General features: G+C 39.6%; 1 protein-coding gene and 1 non-coding gene across 4 annotated transcripts in view; one reads left to right on the forward strand and one right to left on the reverse strand.

Moving 5' to 3' along the window:
• Positions 1-22,458, reverse strand: part of CSTPP1 (centriolar satellite-associated tubulin polyglutamylase complex regulator 1) — a 160,402-nt gene that overhangs the window by 117,016 nt on the left and 20,928 nt on the right. For 2 of the 3 annotated variants that reach the window (XM_008146754.3, XM_008146753.3), the window contains exon 2: positions 6,204-6,306. The exons of the other annotated variant lie outside the window; for it this stretch is intronic. In XM_008146754.3, coding sequence (XP_008144976.1) covers positions 6,204-6,306 — 103 coding nt within the window. The remainder of the gene's footprint in view (positions 1-6,203; positions 6,307-22,458) is intronic. 3 annotated transcript variants of the gene reach the window in all.
• LOC114233554 (U6 spliceosomal RNA) lies at positions 11,962-12,065 on the forward strand. The gene has a single exon (XR_003619702.2). It is a non-coding gene; the product is annotated as a U6 spliceosomal RNA (small nuclear RNA).

Raw genomic sequence — 22,458 nt, forward strand, 5'->3', positions numbered from 1 at the left:
ACCTTCCACTGGTTGAAAGACAACATTCAGAAGTAGAGGTTGCATACAACATAAAAGAAAATCCTCTGGGATTTAGAATCCTTCTTTCAAGAGTATCCAGAGAAATATGATCTAAAGAGCTCACAGTCTTGCAGACACACATGCATAGTACAGCTTAGCTACTCATGTTTTACAGCTTATCCAGATTTGCTGGAACAATCATAGGTTTGTTGGAAAACACTAACAGCCAAGGAGTGACAGCACAGGTGAGAGGGCAAGCATACCCAGAAGAGAAAATCAACAGAAAAGCCTTCCACAAACAAGAGCACTTCTATCATTGTTTAAAGGTAAATCATCCATCATTAAATATATGAAAATCTTTCCACAGTTGATATGGTTCAGTTGGTGGGAGCATCATCCCATGCACCAAAGAGTCTCGGGTTTGATTCCCAGTCAGGATACATACCCAGCTTGCGGATCTGGAGTGCATATGGGAGGCAAATGATCAATGTTTCTCTCTCCCATTGATGTTTCTCTCTCTCTCCTAACCCCCTTCCCCCCTCTCTCCCGCCCCCCCCCCCACCCCATCAATAAAAAAAAACCCACATCCTCGGGTGAGGATTAAAAATAAAAAAAGGATTGCCCTAGCCAGTTTGGTTTAGTGGATAAAAGGTTGGCCTGCTAACTAAAGGGTCCCAGGTTCAATTCCTGTTAAGGGCATGTACCTTGGCAGGCTCCTCCTAGCCCAGGCCCAGGTGAGGGCTTGGGTAGGAAGCAACCAATCGATGTGTTCCTCTCATACATTGTCTTCCCTCTCTCTTTCACTCTCCCTAAAAATCAATGGAAAAATATCCTCGGGTGAGGATTAACAAAACAAAAAAGAGTATGAAAATCTCAATGTGTGAATTTGAAACTGAGAGATGGAAGTGTTCGGTTAACATATTTTAAAAAGTGTTTCCTATTGTTTAGAACCAGCTCCAGTTGTATCCCCCAATACTAAATATTAAAATGGCAATGAACTGAAGTCACCAGATAAGATTATGTAATAGTTCATGCGGGAAAATTAAAATAATTTAGAAAGTATAGCTAGAAGATACCTCAGAATATTATCTGGTTAGGCTTCCAGCAAGATTAGGCAGTATAGTGACTGGGAGACAGTAGAGAATACTACTTTTATAATACCACAAACAGGACTTGATTCCTAACTCTGTCTCTTACTCGCTTGTGAACTTAAAAAAGCTATTTTAACCTTCCTGAGTCTGTTTCCTCATCTATAAAATAGAGATAATAATAGTCCAAAGAATTATAGTGGCTGAGACATAGCATGAGTTTAATAAAAAATCTTTATTATAAAATATAATTACTATATTATCATTATTGGCATGTAAGACTTTATTATATCCAGTTCATAGATGAGGTAACTGAAGCTCAGAAAATTTCAGAAATTTGACCAAGATTATAAAGTGAGGACTTATAAGAATAAGGATCTCTGCTTCCTAGGGCAGTGTTCTTTTCACTTCATCATGTTTCTATGAATCAATATAATCAAGATTCCTAAAAAAGAAGGCTTTTCACTAAACAAAATTCACAAATCAAAGCAAAATCAGTAGCCTCTACTGATCCAACTCTTGTCCACAAAATACTAATTCCTATTCCAGCAGGCTTCAACATCTTTCAAGTTTTGTGGGTGTGTTTTTTTTTAAAGGATTTTGGAGCTTTGATACTTGTTCACTTCCCAAAATAACTTGCCTCAGGCCAATATGGTATCTCAGAGTTATAGAAGTCTCAGGTATGTGCCATTCACATACATTATGTAGTTTTAGTTTCCTGAAGACAAGAAACAGATCACTCGGCAACTAGATTTCTATCGCACTGTGGAAAATCTTGAGTGTTTCACAGTGTATTGGTAGATAAAAGCTAAAATCAATAGCATTCTGAGGGTTATACGTTTTACCACTGACTCACTAGAGTGCAGTATCAGTTACACAGACCAGTAGGGTTCACTTTTGAGTGTTATACACATGGTATACAGCTTCTTAAATGACAAATATAGAGCTTTATAAAAAAGAATCAACAGCCCAGCTGGCATGGCTTGCATTGATCTATGGACCAGGAAATTGCGATTCAATTCCCAGTCAGGGCATATGCCCAGGTTGCAGATTCGGTCCCCAGTACAAAAGGTGCAGGAGGCAGCTGATCAATGATTCTCTCTCATCATTGATGTTTCTATCTCTCTCTGTCTCCCTTCCTCTCTAAAATCATAAAAAATATATTTTTAAAAAATAAATAAAAAGAAGAAAGAATCAACAAAAAAGAAAAACAAGAGATATTCTTTATTTTTAACAAGATCAAGAATAAGAGTATAATATGTAATAACAAAATATAGATATAGCTGTTGATTCAACATGTACCAATATCTATTAGTTGCTAAGCATTGTGGCAGGCACTAGGAATAGAAAGATGAAGAAGAAATGATGCCTACCCTCAAGGAACCAGTATAATAGGGAAAAGACTTATAAAGGAGATGAGGGTGGGGGAGTAAATTAAAAAAAAAAAAAAAAAAAAGGAAGAAGCATTGCCCCAGAAGAATCATATTTCACTTGGCAAGGAGCCTCAAGGGTGCTGGTACAGATTAAATGGCCTAGAAACTTAACTCCTAGGCTTGTCAGTTCTGTAAAAGCAAGCAAGACTATTCAATCTCAGTCTTTATTCCCTGTCCACCTTGTTTGCTTACCACATCATGAGAACAATTGAGATTCCTTTCTCTATTTTACCTCCTTAGAAGACTGGGAAAGGGACTGGATCTGCTCCTGGAAAGCCTGTTTTTCCCAGAAACGAAATTCCAATCCATAAGAAATCTAGATTTTACTTGTGAGATCTGTTGTTCAGCAAAAGAGTTTGGGAGAGTCAAGAATTCCCCTAGCCTGTCTGGAGAGGCTCAGTTGATTGTGCATTGTCCTGTGCACTGCAGGGTTGCTGGTTCAATCCCTGGTCAGGGCACATACATAAGGCAACCGGTCTCTCTCTCTCTCTCTCTCTCTCTCTCTCTCTCTCTCTCTCTCTCTCTCTCTTTCTCTCCCCCCTCCTCCCCACTTCCTTTCTCCAAGCTACTTCTCAGGTGAGGATTTTAAAAAAAGAATTCGCCTAACAACAACCCATTAGAATAGTTGTCTGTTCTCCAAGGAACCTCTGGAGAAAAAAAGAAAAAAATCTGTTTTCTAGGAGGAGTTCATGATTCATGTTAAATAGAAACCTGTAAGAGGAGATTCTTCCTTTCTTAGAATGCTCCCAAAAAATTAGAACAAAAGGAAAGAGACTTCAAATTATTATATCTATAATAATAAAAGCACAATATGCTAATTAGACCAGATGTCCTTCTAGATGACCTTCTGGATGAAGCCAAGGCTGCAAGGGAAGCCCAGGTCCCAGGTGTCTGCTGGCGGCTGGAGGGAAGCCTGGGTCCCAGGTGCCAGAGAGAAGCCGGTGCCGGCAGCAGGGGGAAGGAAGGCCTACTCTTGCACGAATTTCGTGCATTGAGCCTCTAGTAAATATATAATGTCATATCAGTAATAAAAATAATGCTTTGTATTTCTTTAGCAAATCCTCTCATGATGACCAAAGAGTTTTAAAGTGATTATCTGATTCAGCCTTAAAACATTAGCTAAGGGGGGAGGAACCAAGATGGCGGCATAGTTAAACAACTAATCTGCTGCCTCACACAACAATTTCAAAAATACAACTAAAAGACAAAAACGTCTACCACCCAAAACCACGGGAAAGCTGGCTGAGTGGAAGATTTACAACTAAGAAGAGAAAGAAGCACAAACGCTGAAAAGCTGAGGTACGGAGGCACGCGAATCGGGCCGGCGGCGGGCGGCTGGGTGCGCGGCTTTTCTTCAACCCGCAGGGAGACAAGCTCCCGATCACTCTGAAATCCAGTTTCTGGGGACACTCGGGGGACCCAGACACCTACGGGGAGAAGCTGGACTCTCGGCCATCGGGTCGGAAAGTGAGAGTGACTTTTTTGCAGTGGTGCGCCCAGCAATCAGTGTTTACTGCGCTGGAGCGCAGGGCGCAGGGACTTGGAAACGTGGAAAGGCAGAGAAGGCTGACGGCAGCCATCGCCGTTGGCCACGCCCCAGCCTAGTGACGCCCTGAGACCCCGCCCCGCCCTGAGGCCCCGCCGTGAGGCCCTGCCCCGCACATTCTACAAACCCGCCCAGGCTCCACACAGTGGCTTTTGCATATAAATGGCCTGTTCTGTGCCAGCTTAACCAAAATAACTGCAGCTCCAGTCAGACTGCTCCAAAACCGCCCAAGCAAAGGAGGAGAAAACTAGCCCTTGCTGTAGCTCCTGCTGGGGGACACACAGTACACAAGGGTACACCAAGAGTGTCCACCTCAAGTAACTGGGAGGCTGACCCGTTGAACCAATAGGACACCTAGTACACAAAACTATCCTACCAACTTAGGGAAGCAGAGAATATGAGAAGGCAAGGAAACAGATCACAAACCAAAGAAATGGAGGAGAACAAGCGACTGGACATAGAGTTCAAAACCATGGTTATAAGGTTTTTCAAGAATTTCATGGAAAAGGCTGATAAATTCAATGAGGGCCAACTAGAAATTAAACATACACTGACTGAGATAAAAAATATTATACAGAGACCCAAAAGCAGACTAGAGGATTGCAAGAATCAACTCAAAGATTTGGAATACAAAGAGGCCAAGGACACTCTTCCAGAGAAGCATGAAGAGAAGAGAATTCAGAAAGTTGAAGATAGTGTAAGAAGCCTCTGGGACAACTTCAAGCGAACCAACATCAGAATTATGGGGGTACCAGAAGAAGAGAGAGAGCAAGATGCTGAAAACCTATTTAAAGAAATAATGAACGAAAACTTCCCCCACCTGATGAAAGAAATAGACTTACAAGTCCAGGAAGCACACAGAACCCCAAACAAAAGGAATCCAAAGAGGACCACACCAAGACACATCATAATTAAAATGCCAAGAGCAAAGGACAAAGAGAGAATCTTACAAGCAGCAAGAGAAAAACAGTTAGTTACCTACAAGGGAGCTCCCATACGATTATCAGCTAATTTCTCAACAGAAACCATGCAGGCCAGACGGGAGTGGCAAGAAATATTCAAAGTGATGAATAGCAGGAACCTACAACCAAGACTACTCTACCCAGCAAAGTTATCATTCAGAATTGAAGGGCAGATAAAGAGCTTCACAGATAAGAAAAAGCTAAAGGAGTTCATCACCACCAAACCAGCATTATATGAAATGCTGAAAGGTATTCTTTAAAAAGAGGAAAAAGAAGAAGAAAGATAAAAATTATGAACAACAAATACATATCTATCAACAAGTGAATCTAAAAGTCAAGTGAATTAAAAATCTGAGGAACAGAATAAACTGGTGAACTTAATAGAATCAGGCATAGAATGGGAGTGGATTGATAATTCTCAGGGGGAAAGGGGTGTCTGTGTGGGGAGTATGGGAAGAGACTGGACAAAAATCATACACCTATGGATAAGGACAGTGGGGGGGGGTAGGTAAGGGAAGGGGGGGTAGGAACTGGGTGGTGGGGAGATATGTGGGGGAAAAAGGAGAAACAATTGTAATCTGAACAATAAAGATTCATTAAAAAAAAAAAAAAAACATTAGCTAAAAAAAAAAAATCAATCATTTTGACTTTTACACACTCCAAGCACACTATACAAAGAAGTATAACCCTTCAAAGATATAATCTATGATGTCCTGCCTTTAGAAATACTCTTAAATCATTATGTGATTGATACAGCATCCTACAGAAAGAAAACTGCAAGGGAACATCATCCTAAACATTTCAATGAAAAAAACAGCCATGAAAAACATAGGCTAAAGGTACACTTACTAAAGGAAATCAGAGTGAATATTTTGAATTACGTAGAAGGTTAAAAATTATAAGAGGGATCTAAAGAAACAGATTTAATAAATCAAACAAGCAGTTGCTGAGCTTCTGTAGTCATGACCATCATGAAACTTATCACTGGACAAAACTAGTTGCTCCAAGGGCATGTTCTAAAACATATTTGGGCAGCCCTGGACCAGCCTACCAAAACTAAGTATTCACTGCCACCTCATAATCAGCCTTGTCCTGCTCTATTCTTCATGCACCTTGCCTGCTTCCAAGTGCCTTCTCTGGGCTCACCCTATTGGCAAAGCATTCACGTACTTACTATTCAGTGAAGAACCTGGCAATACCATATTGGCTAACATCTTCCTTATTTTCTAGCAGCTGGCACACTGCATCCTCCATGTACGTGAGGACATGTCGCTGAGCTGCCAAAAAAAAAAAAAGAGAGAGAGAGAGAAAAGTGAGAGAGAAAAGTAAAAAATAAAAGTCCTCCCAATTCCAACTGGAGGCCATGAAAATCAGTCAAGATGTTGCCTCTACCTTAGTTAATGGACTGAAATAGGCCAACCAAACTTGCTGGCCCTAACGCACCTATGGTCCCAAAGGGTAGAATTGGACATGATGTAGCACATGACTTACTGCCATCTGGTTGGCTATTAGCATCAATACTTCATTTCAGTGATGAGGGAGAGCTATCGAGGAGCTTTAGCACCATTAAGCAGATATATCTGGAAGTTCTTTTCTTCCCATTTCCTTCCACCCGCTTTCATTTTCTGTATGTCTCAGAACTTATTCCAGGGAAGAGTGCCCAAAGCATAAATGATCTGATTGCAAAGAAAACTCTTCCCATTTCTTTTCTTTTGTCTTCTTTTCTCTTCTCTTCTTTTCTCCTCACCTGAAGATATTTTTCCATTGATTTTTATAGAGAGTGGAAGAGAGAGAGAAAGAAAGAAATATCGATGTGAGAGAAACACATCGATTGGTTGCCTCCTGCACACGCCCTGACCAGGACCCAGGAGGGGAAGGAGCTTGCAACCGAGGTACTTGCCCTAGACCCAGGACCCTTTGGTACACAGGCCGATGTTCTATCCAATGAGCAAAACTGGCTAGGGCAAGAAAACTCAATTCTTTAATAAAAAATTAGAAAAGTTTAAAGATTGTGAAAACTAGTGTTATAAACTATTAACCTTGGAAGATAATAAATGAAATCTGTGTGGCTCAATTTATCAGAAGTTATTTTTCTGCATTTATTGTGACTGTTAAATATACAGATTAATCCTGGGCTTCTCAGAAATGGTCTGAGTATTAAAATGAGAAAGAAATGTGTTTTGATTCATGGCTCTGTCTTTGGTAGATTAATCTTAGTTATTTAATCTGCACCTATGTGGAAAGAAACTTAACTTTTTCTCAAAATATGATCAATCAACTTGTTGATCTGAAACATCTGAGATACCCTGTTAAATGCAGATTTATAAGCTGGCACCATCCCAGACTTAGTGACCTTAAATTTCTAACTGAAGCCCAGTAATTTTTAACAAGTACCCATGATGCTTCTTATATATGGTGAAGTTTAAGAATCACTGGTTAAGCCCAGCCAGTGTGGGTCAGTGGTTGAGCATCGACCTATGAACCAGAAGGTCACAGTTCAATTCTCAGTCAGGTCACATGCCTGGGTTGCAGGCTCCCAGTGTGGGGCGTGCAGGAAGCAGCTGATCAATGATTCTCCCTCATCACTGATGTTTCTATCTCTCTCTCTCCCTTTCCCTTCCTCTCTGAAATCAATAAAAATATATTTTTTTTAAAAAGAATCACTGGTTAAATACATGGGCTTTGGAGTTTAGAGAGACCTGAGTTCCATTTTCAGCCCTACCAATTCCTAGCTGTATGACGTTGAGCAAATTATTCTCCAAGCCTACTTCCTCATGTAAAAAGTGGATAATAATACTATTACTGTTTGTTATGACAATATTATTAGTACCTACACACCATAGGATTATAAGAATTAAATAAGGTAATGCATGTAAAACACCAGAGTCCTTGGCTTGCTTGATAATGTATTTTCTTAAAAGCCCATCTCAAAGGGCTATTGAGTGTCTACTTCAGTAAACAACAAAGGCCAGAGCTTCGGATATAGCTGGTGCTCAACAAATGACTGTTCCTCCTCCTGAATTGTAACTTTATAGAGGTATGACAATGGTATCGAAGGCACACTTCACATAAAAACTTCCAACTCAGTTTTCCACTTACCATCCAAAAACATTTTTATTTTAATCACAACTTTCTTTTGGAGTAGTGAGAATAAAAAACCCCAAAGTGATGAATATCCTGACAAAACACAATTCCACAAAGTTGCTGCCAAGATGAACATCTGCCTCTTTCATAGTTTTATCCTTTAAGAAAATATGGATAAATTACCTAAAATTAATAAAAATGAGTATTTCACAAAACTATTCCTAAAATGCTGGTGGTCCAGTAACACTTATGAAGCAAACAAGTTTGTCTATCCCAGCTCTACTCTGAGAGTCTTCATTTAACAACGGTGACCCAGGGCTCCACCACATGTGCACCAGCCTAAAGTCCACATGAGCGACATGTTTACATTCTGTTACTTATTCTGTTCATTTGAGTGCTTCCCACAACTAACAACCATCAATCATTGCAAAGGTTCTCCACCCCCAAAAGATGTGAAGACAAAATCAGTGCTTTATCAACAGTTTCCAAGTGGAAAACTACTTCTCTAAGAAATGGCAAAACTGGATGAAGCTGTGAGATAATACATGCCAATTTCTGGTATTAATTGTTTTATAATTAAGTACATATTAAATTGAGAGAAGAAACAGCCAAGCTAACATTAAAATCAGCTATATTTTCACTTCTGTATTCTCCTTCCCTTCTTCCACCCACTTATTCTGACCCTACAAAAATATTTCTTCCTTTGTCTATATAGGCTTCTATGACTTAGATCTACCTGAGGCGAGTACAGGATTTTTTTAAATGGTAGAAATGAAAGCGCTCTGCCATACTTAGAAGCAAATCATGTTATTTCTCCCTAGCTCCACGGGCACAAGTAAGTGTGAAAGCCCTTTAAGGGAGGAATGTTTGAATCAAAGTACTTTTATCCTCCTAGAAAGACAGAAGGAATTTTCTGGAAAACAAACTATTTAAAAAAAAGAGAGAGAGGAAAAAGAAAGAAAAACAAGGGACTATACCTGCTTAATCTACCAATCAGATGTTTAGAGTTTAATATAATAATAATAACAGCTACCAATTTTGAGCACCTGTGAAACTTATTGAACAACAATGTGTCAGATACTGGGCTAATTATTTTACTTGCATTATTTTATTTAGTCTTCACAACAATCCTATGATAGGTGTTTTTATTATTTCCATTTTACAAATGGGAGAACTGAGATTTATAAAATTAAAGTAACTTGCTCAAGATCAAGCTGTTAGTAAAAGAGAGGCCAAGATTCAAACCAAAGTTTGCCTCTTACCAAGAACCCCTGCTCTTAACACTATACCATACTGATTCACCATTGACATTTTGTAATAGTTTGGAAGTAAATATGATTTTTACACATAGACAAAGGCAGGGGTGTATGTTGATAATAAAATCACCTGAGAGATGCCCATTTGTGTCTATATGAACTCATATGTTGCGGGGGCGGGGGGGGGGGGGCGGCGGCAATCAACATTTGTATGAAGTTAGACTTTAAGAACCATCCCACCCTACCCACCCTAGTTCACAAAGTGGAAACAGAAAGCCCTGGTGCTCTTTTATCAGTGGGAGAAGAGAAGCAGCTAAGAAGAGCCAGCAGAGGCAGGAAAAGGTTCCTCCCTTCTGAGAATTTCACACAAGACAGTGTGAAGAACTCTAATTGCTGTTCTCTGGCGGTTTCCTTCACCTGCAGCTCTTATCAGTCCAATGTTCCCTTTGTGGTTAAGTGCACCACCCAATCCTGGAAAACCCTTGCAGTTTATCAAACTTCAATGAAACAGAAGTTCAAAGCTCTTGCCTGGCAATAAAACATGAAGAATGTCATTTTACATTACTTTTTAAATGCAAAGGAATATGCTTTAATTTGTGTGAATGATTAAAGAATACAAACTGCACACCTGCATCCCCGGAGGGCAAAGATATATGGGCACCTTAGCTGCCCTTTTAGAAAAGGAAAATCATTTCAGATTGCCATTTTCTCTTTTGCTTTGCTGGGACTTCCACAAGACCAGATTAAGTATGTTTTCTAAAATGTACCAATAAGGCTCTATTGTTTTGAAATCCACACTGAGGCCCAAGCATCCATGTCTTGCTCAGATAGGAGCTCTGTCTGAGATAAACATTTATAACTTGAACATGATGCCCTGAAAAATCCAAGTGAAATACAAGTAAACACTGTATGATCTTCACATGAACCTCTCAAGTGAAGGAAGTTGTGGATCAGAAATGTCTTGGTTCTGTTGGGTCACCTCCTGATCTATTAATCTCTATACCAGAGACGCTCCTGCTATAAAAGGTTTCTGGAGTCAGGCTGACCTCAATTTGATTACTAGCTCTGGCAATTATTAACTATGTGACTTTAAACAAGTTACCTAATTTCTCTGCCTGCCCTTTTCTATAAAATTGGAGAAGAGTAGCTACCATCTAAGGTTGTAGTGAGGAGTAAATAGAATAATGTATGTAATAATCTTAGCATATTGCTTGACACATAATATGTGTGCTATAAATATAGGCTATTTTTATTATTGTTATTAATTATTACTATGTACCCCTCCATGACACTGCAAAACTCACAAGACAATAGGGTTTCAATGCTAATGCACCCCAAGAGACCAAACTTCTATAGCCTTCTACTCACTTATTTATAGTTCTGTTCATTCAACCAAATATATTTATAGATTATCTTCAAAAATTCCTGGGCTATATAAAACCATACACTCACAGGGCAGACAGAAGTAGGTTTATAGTTGTTCATATGGAAAAAGACATGTAGGTTCTGATGATTACAATATCTTTATTAACTCAAAAGAATGTCACAGTGCAACTGTAAACCTACTTTTGCCCACCACTGTATAATAATACACATAATCATATACCCATTTCAGTTATAGCCTTTAAACATGTGGGAAGCATTCACTTATTAACTGCTGCTCAGAAGACTCTAATTTATATGGGGAAAGTCCAAAATTATTTCTTTTTACTCCTTTCCAAGGCTTAAATACCATCAAAGTATTAGTTGTTTGTTTTGCAATTAAATGATAAGGGGTCCCATTTGGAAATTTTTGCTTGAGGGACCTAGAATTTCCACCTACAATATTAGTTAGACCACTCTTATTATTTAATACAGAGTTCCCATACTAGAATAAACAAGTCTCACTGGAAAAATATTCACATGAATTATATGTAATATTAATAAATATACACAACAGCAATAGCAGTGTAAGAGAAAAGCAGAATATATATATTCAATTTAAATATGACTTTTTCCTCCCTTGCCAGAGTGCTTTTGAGAGACATTTTGGTTTTTGAAGCCTCTGAGCGTCAGATGCTGGTTGGCACAAATAAATGTTGAATTAAATTAAGGCAGTCCTCTGAGATTAAAAAAAATTATTGCTTTTAACCAACAATCTGAAATGTAAACTTAAAAAATTCAAGTTCAATATCATTTATAAATCACTAATATGATACAGTACTGATCTTGTTAAATACAAAGACTTAGCTTAATGGTTTAAAAATTAATAGACCTTTAAAATTAATTACTTACATCCTCTGTCTTTATGGTATGTCCTGATCTAGGGATATAGAATGTTCTGGGGAAATATTTTATCACCCATACATGACCATCTTTGATCTTAGACCACACTCGACCAATTTCCTTTAATCAAAGGAGATGGGGAAATGAGGAAAACTAGCACATGCAATCCTTATACAACCCAATGAGGTAGGTAGTAAACTGTTTTTGAAGCTCAGAAAGGTTAAGGAACCTGCTCAAAGTCTTAATAAATGGCTGGGCTAGGATTCAAATTTAGATGTGACTCCAAAGCCCATGCCCTAAATCTCAAAAGCAAAAATAAAAACAAGAGTGCTCACTTCAGCAGCACATATACTAAAATTGGAATGATACAGAGATTAGCATGGCCCCTGCACAAGGATGACATGCAAATTTGTGAAGCATTCCATATTTAAACACAAACAAACAAAAACAAGAAAAATCTAAACACTTATAGTGTATCCCATTTAACACTGTATTATCTAGATATTGCTGGCTTTCCATTGTTAATACTAGAAAAGAAGCTTAAATTGGGAAACCAGACAGTTGAAGTACTGGCATGATCTTTACATTTTTAAAAATGTTTATTTCTAATTACTATGTAATTATTTTCAAAGATTCAAATAATCCAGGACAAGTTAAAAACCAAACCCATTTCCTACAAAATAATAGCATTCTAAGCATTTTATGGGTATTAATGTATTTAATTTTCAATACTATGAAATGGGTATTTTATTTCATCTCAATTTTATAGATAAAAAAGGAAGATTCATATATGTAATTTATCTAAAGAGTGAGCAGCAGAGACAGGATTTGAATCCATGTCTTTGGTCTGCACAACATTATACTGCAGCCTTTATTTTTTTAATATGTTGTTATTGATTTCAGAGAGGAAGGGAGAGGAAGAGATAGAAACATCAATGAGAGAGAATCATCAATCGGCTGCCTCCTTCATGCCCACTACTGGGGATTGAGCCCGCAACCCAGGCATGTGCCCTTGACCAGAATCGAACCCGGGACCCCTCAGTCCGCAAGCCGACGCTCTATCCACTGAGCCAAACCAGCCAGGGCTATTGCAGCTTTTCAAGAGTTATGCAACATGACTTATATCAAATGGACTTTTCTTTTTTTTATTTATTTCTTTATTGATTAAGGTGTCACATATTTGTCCTCATCCCCCCATTCCCATCCCCCACCCCACCCCCCTGTTGTCCTTAACCATTGGTTAAGCTTGTATGCATGCACACAAGTCCTTTGGTTGATCTCTCCCCCCTTCCCCCACCCTCCCCTACCCTCCCTCTGAGGCCCGACAGTCCGATCGATGCCTCCTTGTTTCTGGGTCTGTTCTTGTTCATCAGTCTATGTTGTTCATCATTTCCCCTAGATGAGTGAGATCATGTGTTACTAGAAATATACTTATAAGAACAGAATGTGAGACGAGCAATAATAGTTATGCTGACAGGCAAATGAATCAGTCTGTAGTAAGTTTCTTTCTGGACCAACAGTTCTTTTGAGACCCAATTTCAATGTCCACCAGTTCCTTATGTGTACATGTTGGCACTGACTTTTCAGCTCTGGATGGTGGACAAATGGTGGTAATGCAGGTCCGACTCCTTCTGGTTTGGTCTCGCCCGGAACCAGGGGCGTGGCCTCACTCGGACCTGGGACCCAGCATCACCCGGGCCCCGGGGCACGTGGCCTCACCGGGACCCAGGTGTGCGCGGCCTCACCTGGTCCCAGGATCCAGCCTCACCTGGATCCAGGGGGCGCACGGCCTCGCCCGGACCCAGGACCCAGCCTCACCCGGACCCAGGGGCGCGGCCTCACCCGGACCCGGGGGCGCATGGCCTCTCCTGGACCCAGGGGCGCGGCCTCACCCGGACCCGGGGGCACATGGCCTCTCCTGGACCCAGGGGCACGTCCTCACCCGGACCCGGGTCAAATGGACTTTTCTAAGAACAAATTTTAAAATTAAGGAAATACCTTTTACATTAATAGCTTATTATAAAACAGACAAAACTAATACATCACTTTTGGGCATCCAAACCACTGCTATACAGCTAGTCAAACTCAAATACTAAAAGACAAGCCAGGGACAAGCAAAGCATTACACATGTGTTAACATCACCTGTGACAACCAGAAACTAGAGGTGACTAAAGATCTTTATGTAAAGTAGGGGATGGAAAGCTAAAGTTTACTTACCTCAACCAATAGACAAGTTAACAGCTGTGCAAAGCTGAGTGCTTTGACATTCAAACAGTCCTACTCAACCATAATCCTTCCCTCCTCCCTCCTCCTTCCTAACACTGGTGATTGTTAATATTTTGGGGACGTCAATTAAGGCTAAGTGCTTAAATCATATTGCTTCCATATTTCCAGACTAAATCTCATAATGCAGAATTAGTAGGTTGGAGTTTTGCATTTTTTTAAGGAGGCTTTTACAGAGGTCCAAACTTAAAGCACTTAGCTAGCTCACCATAACAAAATGTACTGCCTGAATGTCAGAGAAATTTAAAGTGGCACTTAAGTTTCCCACAGTTACAATCTATGGGACATATGAAGAACCCAAGTAAAATTGTCATCACAATAGCTTTGCAAAATAGTTACTCAAAGAGCAGTATAGTTACCAAATCAACTCCATAAACATTCACAAAACGATTTTCCAGAACCAGGTTTTAAAAAACAACAACACCTATACATTGACAAAAAGGGAATACATCATGTACCACTTATGTCATGCCAGGCCAAAAAATATTAAAGTTACAGGGTGAAAATTAATTGTGCTATATAGTCATGGTTAGCCTTTGAGGCAAACATGCATTTATAGATTATTAGCAATTAAATTTGGTAATCTGAAATTTAACTATGACTACATGGATTAGTGATATTACTGCACCTATCTTAGGTACTAATGCAATAACATCATTACTTGGCATTTTGCATTCAAACTTTTCCATTAAAATCAGTTGGCACTCACAATTCACAAAACAGTAACAGGATCTCATTTTATCTAATGGCAGAAAGATACAGAAGAGTTCTAACTTAAGGCCGCTGAAAATTCATGGGCTTAGAATTCCTCTCTCTTCTGGTTGATACTGCCTCTGTATGAAGGTGGGGATTGTTTTTCAAATGACAGTCTCATACGTCAGTCCCCACTCAGAACTATGTCTACACTCTACTTATGAAATGTGGCTCATAATAATGCTCAATAATCCCTTCAAGTTTCTATTTTTGCTATGAAAGTAAAGTATTTCTAGTGTAGATATTTATAGATGCCCCAGAAGCCTAGGCCAAAGTGCACAGATGTCATATAGAAGAGCACAGGCTAGACAGAGAGTCCCGAGTTTAGTTTACATAGAAAACGCATGCCAACATATTAATTTTGCTTCATCATTCTTAGGAATGTTGCACTGTCCAAGCCTACCTTTCCTGCCAGGCTCAGTTGGAATGCCACCTTCTTCATGAAGAGTTCCCTGATTCTCTCCCAGCCAGAAGCAATCTTCCTTTTCCTGAACTCCCTAAACACCTATTTTAATTTTTCCAATATCATCCTACTCCTTAAATACAGATAGGAACCATGACTCGTTTATTTTTTATACCCTTTGACACTAGGGACCATTCAGTGTCTTCCACATTGCAGTCATTCAAATACTTACGAAATGAACACATAAACTGTCTCCCTATTTATACACCCTGGTACTATTCTTTATTCAACGCAACCATTTTAGCACTGTGCCTCCCAGGTGGGAAACACTGAGTACCAAAACACATTCTGATACAATATTTGGGTTCTTACAGGAAGAACCTCTTTCTGTTGCCTTTTTACTGTTCCTTCTCTCTCTTCCAATGAGAAAGCACTTGTTCCTTCCATTGTTACTAAGAGCCTCATTATGTTCAAGGGAAAGTGAAAAAATGCATTCGATGCAATTACCAGTTCCTCACAAATTTGGGGGCTTTTTGTCATTTCAACATCCAGGACTTGAATAAAAGAAAGTCCAAATCCTTTTCACTCGTAAGAACTATTTTTCTTTTTTCCTTTTGAGACAAAATGGAAGGACACAGCACAGGAAGCAGTCCTCAGTAAGCCACCGTTCATAAACAGCTTTGCTCTAAGCGTAACAAAGGTTCTGTTGTGCTCTTGCATGGCAGGGCCAGTAAGCAGCAGGAGCAGATGAACTCTTTAAGAAACAAAGGTTCTGTCTTCATGCAAATGTTTGCATTAATAAAAAATGAAGAGAAAGATATAGAAAATGCAGGCTAGCTGGACATAATAGGCTCTAAACGGGAGGTTTTTCACATTTTTCAGGCGGAGTCAGCAGGTCTTTTAAAAACTTTGTCATTCTGAACATTTCACAGACATCACAAGAAAGACATGCAAATAATAGAAGCAAATCAAAGGACATCCCGCTGCTCTGCTGGCGCCTCCCTCATCCACGCCTGGTTTGTCATTTTCTGTTAACCCTAGTGCTGGCTGCTGTTTTGTTGAGGAATGGAGTCCCTGGCCCATGTGGCAGTACATGTCCAGCCAGCTGGCCCTTGCACTGATGGCATTACAATGCAAGCCATGTACTACCACTCAGGGACACGTGCTGCCAGGCAACAAGTCCCATGTGTGATTATTACACACCGGCTTACAAATCTGCATAGGAAAGAACCTCTAAACTAACCGCTTAATAAGATATATCACCTTGAGTGTGAGCATCACTGAATAATTCTCTCAAGATGGACTTACTGAGGACCAGTCTTTCACAGTGAAATATACAATAAAGGCCTTAAAATAAATATAGAAAATTTAAAACCTTGTGAGGGGAGAGGTTTACCTAACACGTACTATGTGCCAAGCACTGTATTAACTGCTCAACCTGCATTATTAATCTTCACAACCACCATTTAAGGTAGATACTTATTATTCCCATTTCACAGCTGAGTAAATTGAGGCCTAGGGAGCTTATTAACTTGCCAAGGTCACACAGCTAATAATGGCAAGCCAAGACTCAAAACTATCTGGTGGTAAATTCCTCTCCATTCTATACATTTTTCTCACTCCTTATTTCTGTGTCGTTTGTGATTGAAACCTACTCTGAAAATATCATAATAACTATATACACCCACTGAAGGACTCTTTCTTCATTTTAATAATTTGGAGTCCTTATCAATCTTTGTAGTTGTTGTTAATCCTCACTCACCTGAGAATATCTTTTCCATTACTTTTTCAAAGAGAGTGCAAGGGAGGCACGGAGGGGTGAAGAGAGAGAGAGAAACATCAATGTGAGAGAGACACATCGACTGGTTGTCTCCCAAATGTGCCCCCACCTGGGGCAGGGAGCAACCCCGCAACCCAGGTACATGCCCTTGACTAGGAAGCGAACCCTCAACCCTTTGGTGCACAGGGCAATGCTCTAACCACTGAGTAACACCGGCCAGGGCATCCTTCATTTTTAAGAGTGGCTTTTTTGTTAGATCATGATAAGAATATAATTAAAGCTATAAACAGAAAAACAGATATAATTGAATAGGTTGTGTATAATTTTAGAGCATTCAGGAACCTCCTAAGTTTCTCTATAGTTTCCTTGAGAGTTCCTGGCCTACATGATTTTTAAAAAGCCCCAAACCCACAACTCACATCTTTCTTCCTAGGAGCACCTAATCAGTGTCCTTTTACAATAATGACCCATCAAATCCCTGATCTGAAAATTCCTTGTTCTTGTCAATTTCCATTGAACACACTATTCCTCTTCACCAGGACTTGAAATCACTATATTTCCCACAGACTGTCCCATTGGCCTTTCTTGGTTGTACTTAACTTGAAACCAGTAGCCAGTCACTTCATTACTATTCTTACCTCTGCTCCTGAATTACAAAAGCTTAAGGAGTAGGACTTGAAGGTCATATCATACAACTCTCATCATTTTACAGATTAAGAAATTGAAGACTTTCCTCATCTTTTTCCCTCTTGATCCAGTGAGGGGAAATTCTTGAGCTTGCTCAAATGAAGCCCTAAAATTCTCCACATTTCTCTCTATAACCATATTGCCAAATTTCTTCTTTAAACAGCCTGGCCAGTGTTGCTCAGTGGTTGAGCATCAACCAAGAGGTAACAGTTCAATTCCTGGTCAGAGCCCATGCCTGGGTTGTGGGATCCCCAGTAGGCAGCACACAGGAGGCAGCCAATCCATGATCTTTCATCGATATTTCTATCTCTTTATCCCTCTCTCTTTTTCTCTCTCTATGTAAAATCAATACAAACATATTAAAAATATAAATAAACAAAATAAGCAAAATAAACCATGGCAACAACTGAATTAATTTCAAATATTTTTTTCATACTCCCTGAATCCACATAATTTTTAAAATGGAATAGTCAAGTAATATTACCCAGGCTTCCTTTATCCTACTGAGAGTCCATTCAGGTCTCTGGTGCCAATCATAATCCAGGAACAATTATAAATAACTAGAGGCCCGTACACGAATTCATGCACGGATGGGGTCCCTTTGGGTGGCCTGCAGGGATCGGGCCAAAACCCGCAGTCCAATGCCACCTGCAGCTCCTGCTCATCCTGGCCCCACTGTGCCTGCCACAGACGCGCACCAAATCAGTCCTGATGGGGAGAGGCTTGCGCTACTGCAGCAGTGCTCACCAGCCATGAGCCCTACGTCTGACACCCTCCCAAGGGGAGTGGCCTGCAGGATCAGGCTGAAACTGGCTTTCCGACATCCCCCAAGGGGTCCCAGATTGCCAGAGGGCGCAGGCCAAGCTGAGGGACCCCACTGGTGCAAGATCGAGCTGGGAGGGACCGCTGGAGGACTCCAGGGAGTGTCTGGCCCATCTTACTCAGTCCCTATCAGCCGGACCCCAGCAGCAAGCTAACCTACCGGTCGGAGCATCTGCCCTCTGGTAGTCAGTGCACGTCATAGTGACTGGTCAACCAGTCAACTGTCTGCCCCCTGGTAGTCAGTGCATGTCATAGCAGTGGTTGAGCAGCCTTAGCATATCATTAGCATATTATGCTTTGATTGGTTGTTTGGTTGTTCTGCTGTTCGGTCTATTTGCATATTACCCTCTTATTAGATAGGATTTTGTCCTAGGTTAAAAGTGATATGTGATATGATAAGTAATAATAAGTATAATAAGTGAGATAATAAGTAAAAATAAGCTTGATAGTTAATTTTCTTTAATATAATGGTTGGTTGGAAGATAATCTAAGTACTGATAATCAGATTACTGAATTATACTAAGCCCTTAATTTGGAGACAACCAGAAAAAGCAAATTATTACATGACTTTATGACAAAAGGCAGAAAAAGAGAGTATTCTAGAAAAAGTAAAGAATGAGGTTATTTCAGGGGGGGGAATGGCAAAACTCAACAGTATTGTAAATTTGGATAATCAAAACATAATTCGCCCTAACTGGTTTGGCTTAGTGGATAAAGCGTCGGCCTGCAGACTGAAGGGTCCCAGGTTCGATTCCGGTCAAGGGCATGTACCTTGGTTTCGGGCACATCCCTAGTAGGGGGTGTGCAGGAGGCAGCTGATCGATGGTTCTCTCTCATCGATGTTTCTAACTCTCTATCCCTCTCTCTTCCTCTCTGTAAAAAATCAATAAAATATATATTTTTAAAAACATAATCCTATCATAAGGATTTCAAAGAGTTGGTTGAATAAAATATAAGCAAATAGAGCACAGGAGAGGGATGAATTGGGACAGGGTGGGAACAATTCCTCTTGATGTATGCCTTATATATTTTTGAACCTGTGAATGTGTTATCTAGCCAAAGCATGTGTGTGTGCATGTGTGTGAGCATGCACACATGCAAATATATTAGGAAGGGCAGGAGAGAGAAGTTTATAACAAACATTCATATTTATATAATGCTGAGGCAAAGACCACTAGTTACCAGCTCCAGCAGCCTCTTCCTCCTTAGAAACATACTCCAATTTTTTCTAGATTCATGGCTATTGGCATAAAGACCATATTACTCAGCTTCTCTTGCAGCTAAGTATTAGTCACGTGATTAAGCTATAAAATCTAAGCACAATAATGTGTGGGTCTTGTAGAAAGTATTTAAATGGAACTGATTCTACTGAAAGCTGTGTTTTATTTACCCCAGAGGATAACAGAGAGCTCCTTCAGTCCTCATGGACCATGAGGAAAATTAAAGAAACCTGAGTCCCTGATTACACCTTGGAAAATACCATACTAACCATGGACTGACTATCTTCAGGCTTCTTTTCCACAAAAGTGAAATAATCTTCTAACTTTTTAAAATCAAGTTATTTTAGGGTTTTCTGTTATATGCAGACAAACCTAATGTTAACATAAAACATCTATATATTTTCCCAACACTACAAATAAAGAAGTCAAACTAATGTACCAATCAGAATGCTCATGAGCCTATTCATGGATCTGGGTAGGATCCTAGAGTAGGATAGAGTGTTTCCAGACATTATCCAAGCATCTAAAGAGATGTACTACTATCTTCAATGCTTATCATTGTTGTAAACAGGGTTAAGGTCTTAATGACTTTCATAACTTGAGCAATAGCTTACTACATACTTTCACATACACTATCTCATTGAACCTTGCAATCAACCTAGGAGTCAGATAAGGTTGGGATTAATATCTCCATTTTACAAATGAGGAAACTGCTCAAGGTCATACAGCTTGTAAGTGGTAGGGCAAAAACTTGAACTTTAATCTCATGAGTATAAATATTTTCCACTGAATCATAGGATTAGGGAAATTTTTAGAGACATTTCAAAAGTTTAAAATGAGTATAATTAATATAAAAAATTGCAAACTAGACCACAAAATGAATGTCTTCATATTTCACAGGATTTACAAAAAAATGTTTGAAAATTAATTTTTCCATTTACTAACTGAGGCAACATTCTGATTAATTTTGGCACTGATGACAGCACCATTTCCTTCTCAGATCCTAGGTTGCACTAGACAGGAAAATCAACAAGTCAAGGGCAGCACACAAAGAGGTAGCAACTCTCTAATAGCCACTTCTCTTTGGACAATCTCAGTCAGATTCTACCCACTTCCTATTGGTATCCTGTTGGTGGTACAAGACACTTCTACAATTGATTCTATAAACCCTTCTTCAAAAAACTTACACAGCTCAAATAATCCAACTCATCAAGGAAAGGTGAAGTGACCTCCAGTCCAGATCTTAAACAGTGAATTTATCCCTGTGCATTGCCATCCCACAGAAAGACCCACAGGCTCAACAGCCTAAGCAAGAAGGTCTTTTATATGAGACCTAGTTTCTAATCTTTGCCCTCTCAATGACTCTTTGGGGCATATGCAAGTTATTTATCCTCCCAACTTAAATTCCTCAGTAGATCATAGAAGAAAAGGATACTTTACTCTCCAAAACTATTTGGAAGCCTGGTTAAGTTGAAGTGAACACTTTGCTTTTATAATGTACTAGAGGCCCGGTGCACGAAATTCTTGCAAGGGGCGGGGGGGGGGGTCGGTCCCTCAGCCCAGCCTGCACCTTCTTGCAATCTGGGACTGCTGGCTCCTAACTGCTCGCCTGCCTGCCTGATCACCCCTAACCGCCTCTGCCTGCCTTCCTGATCACCCCTAACCACTCTGCCTGCCTGCCTGATCACCCCTAACCACTCTACCTGCCTGCCTGATCGCCCCTAACCACTCGCCTGCTTGCCTGATTGCCCCTAACCACTCTGCCTACTTGCCTGATCACCTCTGACTGCTCGCCTGCCTGCCTGATCTCCCCTAACCACCTCTGCCTCAGCCCCCGCCACAGAGGCTTCATCTGGAAGGACGTCCGAAAGATCATTCAGCTGTCCGGTCTAATTAGCATATTATGCTTTTATTATTATAGATAATACAAATAGATATAGAAAATGAAATAACTGCATTCTCTTCTACTTCTCTGAATTTATACCTTGTCTTTCCAAAGCAAATTAACCTAGTATAAAGCCTTATCATGGACCTAGTTTAAGAAAAATGTTAAACTGAGGAGAAGAATGTGAATGGTGCTAGAGGGAGAAGAAAAAATTTAAAAAAAACTTTACTTTCAATTTCATTTTCTTGAGATTTTATAAGCATGGAACTGAAAACAATCTTTATTAGGTCATCTAATTTAATATTTTAAAATTAGAAGATCAATATTATTACTGCATTTTAAAACGTTACTTAAATACAGACTTCTTTATTTTAAAATAGCAAGAATTTACGTATCTCTATGTTCCCCTCTCATCTTCATCAATGTATAAATAGGTTTATATTGGAGTTCTACTTTTTAAAAAATTGATTTTAGAGAGGGAGGAAGAGAGAGAAACATCAACTTGTTCTACTTATTTATGCATTCATTAGTTTCTTCTCATATGTGCCCTGACTGGGGATCGAACCCACAACCTAGGCATATCAGGATGATGACCTAACCAGTTGAGCTACCTGGCCAGGGTTTGAGTTCTACTTTTTTTAAATATATATATATTCTAAAATATTTTTCCCCCCTCTGGCTCTATTTTGGTTCATCAGTCTATGTTGTTCATTATATTCCACAAATGAGTGATATGTGATATTTATCTTTCTCGGTCTGGCTTCTTTTGCTTAGTATAATGCTCTCCAGGTCCATCCATGCTGTTGCAAATGGTAAGAGTTCCTTCTTTTTTACAGCAGTGTAGTATTTCACTGTATAGATATACCACAGTTTTTTAATCCTTGAGTTCTACTTTTTAAAAAAAATTCATTCATATATATACATAGCCTTCTTATGAATTATTTAGTGACATTTCACTGTATTTATCTACCTCAGATTGAATTATTTCCA

This window comes from Eptesicus fuscus, chromosome 13 (genome assembly GCF_027574615.1).
Source record: "Eptesicus fuscus isolate TK198812 chromosome 13, DD_ASM_mEF_20220401, whole genome shotgun sequence".
NCBI classification, from domain to species: Eukaryota; Metazoa; Chordata; class Mammalia; order Chiroptera; family Vespertilionidae; genus Eptesicus; species Eptesicus fuscus.